This window comes from Solanum verrucosum, unplaced genomic scaffold (assembly GCF_900185275.1).
Source record: "Solanum verrucosum unplaced genomic scaffold, falcon-dt-bn FXZP01000183.1, whole genome shotgun sequence".
NCBI classification, from domain to species: domain Eukaryota; kingdom Viridiplantae; phylum Streptophyta; class Magnoliopsida; order Solanales; family Solanaceae; genus Solanum; species Solanum verrucosum.
This window is the reverse complement of record NW_026020430.1, coordinates 1,895,445-1,907,515: the sequence shown is the minus strand read 5'-3', so window position 1 is coordinate 1,907,515 and position 12,071 is coordinate 1,895,445. Positions and strand designations below refer to the sequence as shown.

At 34.4% G+C, this 12,071-nt stretch overlaps 2 protein-coding genes across 2 annotated transcripts; one reads left to right on the top strand and one right to left on the bottom strand.

Moving 5' to 3' along the window:
• Positions 1-572: 572 nt before the first annotated feature.
• Positions 573-4,653, bottom strand: LOC125808024 (putative phospholipid:diacylglycerol acyltransferase 2). Its single transcript, XM_049487794.1, has 6 exons — positions 4,036-4,653; positions 3,143-3,365; positions 2,557-2,840; positions 1,713-2,052; positions 1,327-1,589; positions 573-1,149 (listed from the first exon to the last, which is right to left on the bottom strand). Exons 1-6 carry the CDS (start codon positions 4,560-4,562, stop codon positions 666-668), a joined length of 2,121 nt encoding a protein of 706 aa, XP_049343751.1. The 5' UTR covers positions 4,563-4,653; the 3' UTR covers positions 573-665.
• A 3,185-nt stretch (positions 4,654-7,838) lies between these two features.
• On the top strand, positions 7,839-12,065 carry LOC125808027 (UDP-D-apiose/UDP-D-xylose synthase 2-like). Its single transcript, XM_049487801.1, has 9 exons — positions 7,839-8,270; positions 8,856-8,948; positions 9,138-9,245; positions 10,592-10,706; positions 10,780-10,913; positions 11,011-11,112; positions 11,194-11,286; positions 11,411-11,546; positions 11,635-12,065. The coding sequence occupies exons 1-9, from the start codon at positions 8,004-8,006 to the stop codon at positions 11,745-11,747; spliced, it is 1,161 nt and encodes a 386-aa protein (XP_049343758.1). The 5' UTR covers positions 7,839-8,003; the 3' UTR covers positions 11,748-12,065.
• The last annotated feature ends 6 nt before the right edge of the window (positions 12,066-12,071 follow it).

Here is a 12,071-nt window from a genome sequence, read left to right as displayed (position 1 = left end):
CATACATCTTTTTTTCCCATCTGGCCATCTGTAAGAGGAGATACGCCACACTCACATTGGAATTTCGAACCTGAGATGGTACTCAAGTAATTTCTCTTAAATGAAACCTGGTTAGTAGAAAAAATAAAAACAAGACTCTGCATCAATCGTATAAGTATTTCTTCAGCAGTTAACGGTTGAAGTGATATTCAAGCATCTAATTTCTTCTCTGCTTTTGTAGTTCTTAGCAAAACAGAATTTTAAATTTCACAAGTGATGCCCATGCAAATGTTACTAAGTTGAGGCCAATCGTCAATGTAATCCGTAATAGAAATTTGCACAAGTAGTGACACTGATCAACGCCCCTCAGACCTAAACAATTTAAGGCGACCAGAGTTTTACTTAACTTGGCTATAGAAAATTGAGAATTAGATTAGATAAGTCAGAAATGCTACTCTTCGAGTTAGAAACTTACAATCAATGCCAACGGTGCCCCACTTACCAACTTGACTTGCGGTGATTCTTTTGTGGGGCTGTGTCTCAAGTCATTCAAGTTCCTTTCCTGAGTTGTGTTCCGCAGTGCTAGAAACAACACTAGTGTACTCATATTTACTCCCAACATCTTTTGAACTCTTTCCTCTGACCTTTACTTTGTTCTTCATCCATGTATCAAAACATCTTTGATGTCATAGCTGAATATTTATCTGTTCTGACATTTCCATGATACCCGAATAAACTCTATCACCATCTAACTCTGTACCTGAGGCACCAGCAGCAACTCGTAGAACATCTTCTATCAAGGCAAAGTTCCCCAGAATGTCAACATGGGCACCACTCTCTGTGCCTCTCCCTTCTAGCAGACTAGCTGGTGGCTTGTGCTGGTATTCTCTTATATAAGTAGCAATGCCCGAGGGGTTAAAGCGTGTCTTGCCTCGCCATCCTTTTGCACACATGAAGCCAGCACTCACGACTGGTACACTCTCATCGCCATCAACAAAGTATACTCCACCACTCAAGCAATCATTGTCGCTTCCATCTGCAGAGATGTCAATTTGAAGAGGAATGCTCTTGCATCTATCAGAAGGTGATATCTTGTAGACATATGATCTTTCGGTGGGAATTCCCACTCCATATGAACAGAAGATCTCCATATCCGGAGCATCTGGCAACCTGAAAAATGATGCTGACTATTAACATACTAAGAAACACAAGGGACCTAAATGAAGCATGCTTCATCATATTAGCGCATGATTGACTTATTGCACTAGGATTAAGTGAAGTCACGGAGGTGCATTTGATGGAAAAATAAAAAGGGGGATAGTAAATTCACTACTTGTTCACACTTACATTGTTTCAAGTGGATTTGACCAGTACTTATAATGACTATATTTTGGGTCTTCTAAGTTATCTGCTAATCCATGGGAGAAGTGTGACTCAGCACGCTGCATCGTCTTTGGTGCTACAAACCTGAGAAGATCTATTAGAGTTCTTGCCGTGTAGGCTTTATTTTCAGTCGCTCGCTTGATGCTCTCCTGACTCATCCCATCATATTCTGTCATCAACTCCTCACATGATGTGCTGGAAATGGGCGCGTTTTCATACAAGATTTCCTGTTATAAAACCACTCATTCCATTGTTAATCACATTTAAAGGGAATAAGAGGTATGTCTGATCAAAGAGTGTTCTTTCCGAATATTAATATAAGATAAAAAGGTAGAACTCATAGCTTTTACCTTTGGATCTATTAAAGAGAGTTGTGACGAAGGTATCTCAGATGCTACCTTCCCAAATGATACTAATCTTCCATATTTTGCCAGTTCTTTTTCCTGGATACTCCTCCGAGTGTCAGTATCATTTCCATTGCTCTCCTTTGAAGAGGAATGCAGGTATTGTGTCTTTGCTGAATGACATACATTTTCTTCTTCTGGGGACCTATTCAGATCGCCCCAGACTGTCTCTCCTCCTTTCGGTAGCAATGAAATGACAGAGTCCCATGTTCGAAATACCCTCATAACATGTTGAAAGGTTTGAAAACCAAAGGTCTCCAAATCGAACAGACCAGGAGCCATGGCTCTGCAAAGTAAATGTGATGAGTACCTCACTTGCTAGTAGAAAAAAATCAAATTCCAGCTTCACCGGTGCCTTCAATTATAAACTCAAAAGAAATTTTGTGACAGAAAACATAAATCGAGAATTTTAACTACTGAAGAACGTAATCTCTCAAACAGTTAGGTAAAACCTATGTAGTATTGAATTTCCTTCAAATGAAAAATTGGAGGTGCTGCATGCAGAATTACTTCTCCGAAATCTACAGATGACAAGTGCTATCTCAAAATCAAACTAACCAGTGATAGACCAACCTATATGCAGAAAACAAAGAGAGTAAAGGAATTTGTCTTGGTTGAAATTTCATTTCTGTGATTATAACGCAAAAATAGACCATGCAAATGACACTTCGCAGCAGATCAAAATGACGTCTTTACAAAAAAAAAAAGGAACTTCCCTAGGTAGATGCTGCCATTAAAAATTAACTAAATACATAAGAGAGGATAATTATGGATAAATTATATTACAAACCTGATAAACGCAACATCTTTTCCCTCAGCAGACAATATATTAGCAACAGCCTTTGGTACTCCAAGAAATGCTGGACCAATATTCATGATTGCTTTGATGTGCTTGGCACACCAACCAAGGCCACCAGCCCCTCCAACAGGGGGAGGTGCTTCAACCCATTTAAGGAAGTGGAGAAAATAGTTGACGCCCATCGAGTGAGGCACTACCACCACTTTCTTGTTACCATTTGTAACATACAAAAGCTCAATTTTTCTCTTTAGCCTGCTCAGAGATTGGTCCCTGATCTGCTTGTTTCCAAATTTTAAAACTGTATCAGAATTATCTCTACAATGTCCTCAAGAAGGATAACAACCACAAGAAACTTCAAATTCTAGAATTTCCTGAGACTTTTTCAACTAAATGTACGAAGAAACAATTTTTTCTTTCATTCAAAATATTGATATGTCTATTAAAAATATTTGCAACTAATGGAGTGACCTAGGATTCATACGGCCGACCCCAACTTGCTTGCAGTTACAGGATTATAGTAGCAACGAAAACAGCAAGTAATAGTAAAAACGAAGAAATGAAGAAAATAATTTAATACCTCTGTATTTTGGAAGGATAGCCTCCAGTCATAAGAAGCCATGTACATATTCTTCTGTTCATAGCCAATCTTTGCCAAATTTTCAATAAGATTAGCCCAAACAAAATAACCAGGAGCAAAATAATCAGCTGCTACTAGTCCTGTAACTGCACGTACTCGAATTCCCGGTGGATCAAGCCCAGTTTCATTATCCAAAGATAGGTGTTCCAACCAACATAATGGCCTAATTCAATTGCAGAAAAGATTTTCAACTCAGATTTAAAACTCTACATTATCCGATTGAATCAAAGGTAATTCCAATTCTGCAATGGTTAATTTCACGAATGATCACTGAACTTTATCGTTATAGCTGGTAAAATACAATTACTTAACGTGACACAACATAACTTTGTAACTTAAATATTATATTAATAGATAAAGTTAATCATTCTAAAGTCCAACTACGAACTAATATAATAAAGTTAGTCATTCTGAAGTCCAACTACGAGCTTTTTAACCAAACCAACTTAAATATATGCTATGAAAGCTGGACACAGACCTGGCCTCCAATGGATGCTCAGGTTTAGATTGTACTCATTCCAATTACCAGACACAAAGAGCCTAGTATTGTTACTCCATCCCTCCTTCCAACTTATGTGGGATGCTTTGCTTCTCGAGATTCAAATTGATTAATTTTCGAAGCTAAATTGAATTAGATCAACTTAAGATTTTAAAATTCTATACGAAAAGTACCATAAATTGCAATTTTTTCTCGTTTCAGTAGAATGGAAGTCAAACTTTACATAATTTAAGTCTCCAAAAAAATAAAAGTGTCACATAAATTGGGACGGTGTAATTTTACTGTTAAAGTTCAATGATCATACATGAAATTAACGGGGTCTACAAAGACAAACCTCTTGAATATTTCAGCAAAGCTACCACCCCAAAGTCTCTTACGAAATAATCCTTCAGAACAAGGCTTGCCTTCCCAAAGTTCAAGACCACCAGTTACAATTCCAGGCACCAAAACAACAGGGTGATGAGCATTCAACCCTTCATTTTTTAGCCTACTCCCAGGTAATTCAGCCAATTTAAAACCTGGCAAAATAGCAGGCAAAAAATTGCATAGAAATAAAAGTAGCCACCAAGTTATACACAAGTATCCAATTATCCAAAAACAGTTATCTATACACCTCCATTCATTAGCGTCCCTGCTAGTTTTCTTGTGTTTTGGATTTTCATAAACATACACGGCATTTTCTTGTTTCTTGTCAAATGATTCATCTGAAGAACACTTTACTAGTTCAAGAAAACAGAGCTTACAAAATTGAAGAATTGAATTAAAGATTCTAACTTTACCATCAATATAATTAGAAATAACACTCAGATTGACCTGAAAAACTGTAGTAAGCTGTGTTTTCAAGAAATGGAAGAACCCCATCAATTCAGAATGCAGAATTGAGAAGAGCAGAGTAACAAACAAAATTTTGGAAAATAATGAAACTCCGTAAGGGTAAGAAGGATCAAGAGAAGTGATCAAGGTGATAAGTTAGTAGTAAGCGCTAGGAACACGTGGCAATAGATGGAGTCAAAGGTGACCAGAAAGTTAAATTACTTTTATTTGTTACGTTGCGTTACTCAAAAGTTAATTTAATTAATTTTTAAAAATTAAATTAAATTACATTAATTCGATATTTTAAATAAAAAATTAACATATTCAAAAACTATACGAAAAGTATTATAAATTGCAATTTTTTGCACATCATGATGAAAAAATATATCGTAAAATATTAGTCAAAGTTTTTATAATTTGACTTTAAAAATAGAAGTTATAACAATTAAAAGTGGACGGTCGTAATATTTAAATTTGGAAAAAAATCTGAAATATATCTGAACTTTGATCAAAATTGTTGTTACGATATCGAACTTTGAAAAAGACCTTTTACCCCTCTGCAGTATTTAATAATGTATTTTAAAGGTATATATGTGCTCACGTAGACATCATAAATATTGCATTATTATAAATAGTAAAGTGTCCACGTAGGCACATATATATATTTAAAATACGATATTAAATAGTGCAGTGGTAAAAAGTCCTCCATAAAATTTGGTATCATAAAATCAATTTCGACCAAAATTAAAATATTTTTCAAACCCTTTTTCCTTTAAATTTAGTGTCCAGTCGAACTATTGGTAAAAATATAATGAGTATGAGAATGGAGTCTTTTGTCTTTTGGCAAGCTTTAACGTTTTGTTGTGTGATGAAATCGAGGGTTGTCTACAAAGACGTGTCTCCTTGCCTTGTGCATTACATGCAAAAGATGACATATCTCAAAACTCAATCGTCAACACTTCTCTATTTGCGAGATAAATAGATAATTCCAAGAGTAGAACCCGAATTATCGGGAAAATAGCACACCTTACTAGAAAACACAGATATCTAAAATAGTCTAGTGGGAAACAAGCAGAAAAATAAAATAAAAAAATAGAGGTAGAATAGCTAATTCCCTTTTATATAATTTAGGGGTCGTTTGGTTTACACATAAATTATAAGATGAAGACTGTAATGCAGAGGTAGGTAAACCTCTCGCTAGAGGATTTTGCGGCTCAAATTCGATAACTCTAATTAAAGAAGAAACAGTTATATTCACTGCACCATATTCATTGATAGTTGATCTGATCTGTTTGCGAAGGATCCAAATCGGAAAGGCCCTAGAAAAGGAAGGGGACTAGGCTTCGGACGGTTAACTGGGCTTAGTAGATCGGCCCAAGTACTAGCCTTGTCGGAGTACTGGATCAGCTAACTTCGCCAAATAGTTCTATTTAATATGGCCACTTTTTAAATATTGGCCAATGCTGCAATTAAACTATTGGCCAATAGCCAAAATGGCCCCATACTCCTTTTTGTTTTCTTTTTCTTTTTTGCTTTTCAATCCATAATGGAGCCGATCACTTGGATTTGCTCCGCTTAAAGGCTCATTAGGGTAAAGATCTTTTCATACCCAAGATACAAACCTAGATCTCTAATTAAAGGTGAAGTCGCCTCATCCAGTACACCTCATCTTTGATGATCCCATACTCTCTATCTATCACATTTTATTTTAAATTGCTGTCAAAAAATTATTTTAAGTATTCGTGATGAAAACTAGTAAGAGCAACTTTAATTTGAATGATAAATGGTTTTGCTTGTGATAAGTTTCTGCTTAATTCTAAGTTTTTGATTCAACCTCCTAATCCCTATGGCCCAAAAATGAAGAACCAAGGAGAAGGATTATTATTGATGGTATTAAAAGTTAAATAGATTAGAGTATACATAATTTAAACTAATGATTTTAAGACTATTTTTAAGGATAGGGAAGTGTTTAGTCCTTAGTAATATATTTTGTACTTTCACACTATATTTAAAAGTAAATTAATGATTTATGAGTTCAAATTTAAGATCCTATCATAATTTATTGGTCTCAAAATATATTAATTATTTTTTTTACTACTATCTTACATCTCATTCGTCAATTTACCACTTCTTTTACATATGAATCATACTCCTTTTACCTAATTGTCAATTAAGTTTTTTTTTAATTATAAGCACATATTTATTAGAGATGAAGCATAAGTAGAAAAAATCATTAATTTAGATATTAAAACTAGATATTAGTGTTAAGTTCAGAATTCACGTGTGTATTTATATCTGTAAATTCAATTTTGATAGCTTTAATAGATAATGAACTTGGGAAACCTATAACTTAATCTTTAGTTTTAACATTATAAATTACAAATAAAATAATAATAATTTAAAAAAAAATTATGATCAAACGCGTAGAGATTATAAAAAAATAATCTCTGATTACTCCTGTAAAATAAAACCAGTACTCCATGGTTCATACTAAAATTAGTGTAAAATACTGCTCATTGGTTGCGTGTAGGACAGGTTAGCATGAAGAGTGGACAGCTCATTGGTTGACTGCTGCTCAATCACACGACACAGTTGGAAGCTTTTTTATGGTGTCTTGCTCAATTGATATTAATTAAATTTTTATTTAGACGTATAATTTTATTTTCAAAAGTAAAATATTTTCTCATGAAAATTATCAGAACTTTTCCAATTTATATGCAAACAGGAATATTAGTAGATGAACACATCATGCTTATAAATAAGTTGTTAAAATATTCTAATATATCATATTAATAAATCACAAATCTTACATATTTTCTTTTTATAAATAAATTTGTGATCGCATGTTATTTCAAACATTCAAATATATATAGTCTTATAAAGATTCACTTGTCTAATAAGTCAATAATAATAATGACTAACTATTTTTTAAAAATGTATTTATGTTTTTCCTCTGTCCTAATTTATGTGATGATTTTTATTTTTTAAGAGTTAAATCGTTTAAATTCGATGAAAAATTATGCTTAAATATATTTATATAATGAAATTTATATATTTATAAATAATATATAAAAAAGATATAATAAGTCATAATATATTTACGTGAATAAGTTATTTCTTATCCGGTTATCGATAGAAAATCAATTTTTACTTTTATAAGGGTGAATAAATATTTGGAAGGTGAAGAGGAAAAATATCTTACTAGCAATAGCAAGTTATAACGAATTGTTGAGAGATGAAGAAAAGCAGAGAAAATCCAGTGGCTAGTAACATTTTCCGTGTGCAGTATTTTATTAAACGCGTACATAGGCAGGCAAGCAATGAATGCAGCCACACACTCCCTCCTTTTACTTCCTTTAAATACATCCCCTCAAATTATTTCCTCTTCTTCACCGTCATTTTTTCCATTTTCCCTTCAGAGAAGCAACGAATTTCTATCTTTTAGAGTGAAAGTTAACGTAGAAGTAGCAGTTCTAGAGAATTTCGGAAATGGCAGGAAGGGTAGATCTGGACGGAAATACGATTAAGCCGATTACAATATGTATGATTGGTGCCGGAGGTTTTATTGGCTCGCATCTATGTGAGAAATTGATGTCGGAGACGCCGCACAAGGTGCTCGCCGTCGATGTTAGCAATGACAAGATCAAGCATCTCCTCGAACCGGCTACTCTCGCCTGGGCTGATCGTATTGAGTTCCACCGTATCAACATTAAGAACGATTCTCGTCTTGAAGGCCTTATCAAGATGGCAGATCTGGTAATTTCATTTCGCTCTTTCTTATTGTTATTTTTTTCCCCGCGCATTTTTATTTTCCTTCTTGTTTTCTGCATTTTGTTTGCTTCTCATTTGCATGAAAAATGGATCTATGCGTTGTGAATAGGGAATCGTGTTATCACGAAATTCTGTTCGTTAATTTTGTTCTTACTATTATGTGTAGCGTTCATAGCTAGCTTAATGCATAACATTCTGAAATAAGTATTGGATATTCATTTATTGGGATCTACTTAGTGAATTTGAGATCTTATTGGATCTGAGTTTCATCATTGTCGTGTTGCGTAAGGCAATTTTCCCAGATTCTCAAAATGAAAGAGATTTTCCAGAGGCTTTTTCATGTGGCTATTTTGGGCCTCTAAAGCTTTTGTGTCCATGAATAACATGTCCTTGAATGTATTGTTTAATCCTGTATGTTTGGATTATTTTATCATTTTAGTGTGATCTTGCTGTAATCATGGACTACTTTATGCACCGACACATCTTTAGACCCATTTTCCTTGAATTTTTAAATGCTGATCCGGTCAAATCATTGACTGTTGCTGACTTCTGTCTTTTCTTGTGATGTAGACCATCAATCTTGCTGCGATCTGCACTCCAGCTGATTACAACACTCGTCCACTTGATACTATTTACAGCAACTTCATTGATGCTCTTCCAGTGGTATGCATCTCTCACTTTTAACTTCATGCAGCCTTTCATTGCTCATATTTAGTGAAGCGGATGGTTGTTACTGGAAATGAATCTAGTTGAGATAGATAGTTTTGATTCTTGTGGTTAATACTTTGACGGTTGAATATTACTTTTCTCTTGAATTTACTGTGTGAACTTTATGTGAATTGATTAATATAGGTGAAGTACTGCTCAGAAAATGGAAAGCGTCTTATTCACTTTTCCACCTGTGAAATTTATGGGAAAACAATAGGAGCCTTTTTACCCAAAGACAGCCCACTGCGGCAGGTGAGACTTCACTAACATCTTATTTCTGCCATATTTAATGCAAAACTTAAGGTAAATCTTGCTTTGTTGTTTTCTTCATATATCATGTCATTTCAGGGAGTTTGTGTCCTATCCTTATAAATGATAATTAATGTTCACTAGGTTATTTGATATTTCTATAGCATACTTGGATGTTCTGAATTCGGTATTATTATAACAAAACGTGTTAGTGATGTTAATTAAGTAAAGTTGTTTTGGAAGTTTGTTTCTATTTAGGTATTATGACTTGGAATGAAGTTCCTTATCTCATTCTTCTCTTTTTAGTACTATTCAATGTTAAAGGGCAAATAGTTCTTTTGTTTTCAGGAGCTAATTTTTTTGCTACAACTTGTAATTTTAGCATCTTCTCGATGCAATTGCTAATGAAATCTTACTTTCCTGATAAAAAACATCGTCTGCCTCTGGTTCTTGTTTTCTTTTTGGTCCTTTTTTCCTCCCCCTTTCTCGTTCAATGATAAATATTGTGATTTTGGCTTATTTAGTTTACTGATTAAGCCATGTTTGCAATATGTTCGGCATACATTGATATTTCTGTGAATTTTAAGATATATTTGGACTGCATGAATTTGTTAAATGAGTACAGTTAAGGAGAAACTAAGGAATTACCTTGAAAATGTTCAATTATAGGAAAAGCTTATGAAGCCAGTTATCTTTGTCTATGACAGCTTGTGTAAAGCTTGATGATTGATTCAGCAAATTGTGGACAAAGATATTTTAGTAGTTAGAGAAAAGTTGGCTCAAGTTGTTCTAGCTGTGTTGTCACAGAGTTTCGGTTATAAACATCGGTTTGACGTTCACTGACTTGAGGAAGTTGTGTTTATGTGTGGGGTGATCTTGATAGGTCCTGCCCAGAGCTCTTTTTAGGTTTTACTTGGGCTTAGTTTATACTATTACAACTTTAGTATACAATGTTTAAGTTGCTTTGTTCCATAGTTCTTCTAGGTAGATTTAACTTGTTCTATAAAGCATCTTTTTCCTCCTAATATCAAAATAAAACTTAAGGAAGTGTTTGATACTTTGTGTGCTTATATATTTGTAATCCTCTCTGATACACAGTTCTTGGGAGTTTTGAGTAATTGCTAAGTGATTAAAAACTGACAACAATGTGTTCTTTTTTTGTATGTTGCATGGATTATCATGTAGATTGAATTGTAATGGATGAGGAATCATTCCGTCTTGTGCATTTTTAACTATATGGTTACTTTTGTTGTAGAATCATGGATGCTGTAGTACTCATTCATTTACTATCTTCTGGTATTATTCAAATTTTGGAGATGTTTTAACTCTTTCTCCTGATTATCTCTTAGGATCCTGCATACTATGTGCTTAAGGAAGACACCTCCCCTTGCATTTTTGGACCTATTGAGAAGCAGAGGTGGTCATATGCCTGTGCAAAGCAATTGATTGAGAGGTTGATATATGGTATGTGGAGTTTTGCCTGTTTTTAAAGTTGAATACTCTCTCTCCTATAATTCTTATGCATACTATTTTGCAGCTGAGGGTGCTGAGAATGGTTTAGAATTCACAATTGTAAGGCCGTTCAATTGGATTGGTCCCAGGATGGATTTCATTCCGGGCATTGATGGTCCTAGTGAAGGTGTTCCAAGAGTGTTAGCTTGCTTTAGTAATGTACGAATGATTTGTTTTCTGATTTATTTTAATTGAATTGAAACTTAAATATGTTCACTTGAATCTCACTTCCTATTATTTCATTCTCTCTTTTCAGAACCTCTTAAGACGTGAACCACTGAAATTAGTTGATGGTGGGGAATCACAGAGAACTTTTATATATATCAAGGATGCTATTGAAGCTGTTCTCTTGATGATTGTTAGTTTGCCCTCCATCTTCTTTCATGTGAATTTTTCAGATGCATAAAACTATATGCTGATTCAATTATTTTTCTATCAGGAAAATCCTGCGAGGGCCAATGGTCATATTTTTAATGTGGGCAATCCTAACAATGAAGTTACTGTGCGACAGCTAGCTGAAATGATGACCAAGGTTAATTGAGTGATTACTTTTGTGTTTTTCCCTCGATATTTCTTGGTGTGGTGGCTTTTTTAGTTCTACATTTCAGTGTGGCATCTGTCCATCCATTTCCTCAGCTCCTATTCTTGCATAACAGGTCTATTCGAAGGTGAGTGGAGAATCTTCTCTTGAAACGCCTACCATTGATGTAAGTTCCAAAGAATTTTATGGAGAAGGGTATGATGACAGTGACAAGAGAATTCCGGATATGACTATAATCAACAAACAGCTTGGTATGCATGTATTTTCTCATCTATTGAATAATTTATACATTTTACAGGTTTTAAGAATATTCTGACATTTGAATTGTTGTTTGACCAGCTTGGAACCCGAAAACATCCCTATGGGACTTGCTTGAATCAACACTCACCTACCAACACAGGACATATGCTGAGGCTATCAAGCAGGCCATGTCAAAGTCAACTGCAAATTGAGGGAAGGTGGAGCAGTTGCTCATATACGTTTAACTTCTTTTTGCCACTCACATTTTGAAAATCTATAACAGCTGATGGTTGTAAGCATCATGTATCCTATGTTGTAAGTCGTGACAGCAGTCATTAGGGAATTGTGTCATAGGTTGATGTAATGTTGTTACTAGAGAGACTTGCCAACAACAGTTATCAGGCACTAAAATGAAGGAAAGCCTGTAGTAATGTCCTTTTCGTATTTTGTTGTTCATTCTTTTGATTCTTCTGTATGAGAAAGCATCTTGTATAATTTTTTAGACCTGCTGTCTCCGGTAGTCATTTGTTTCATCT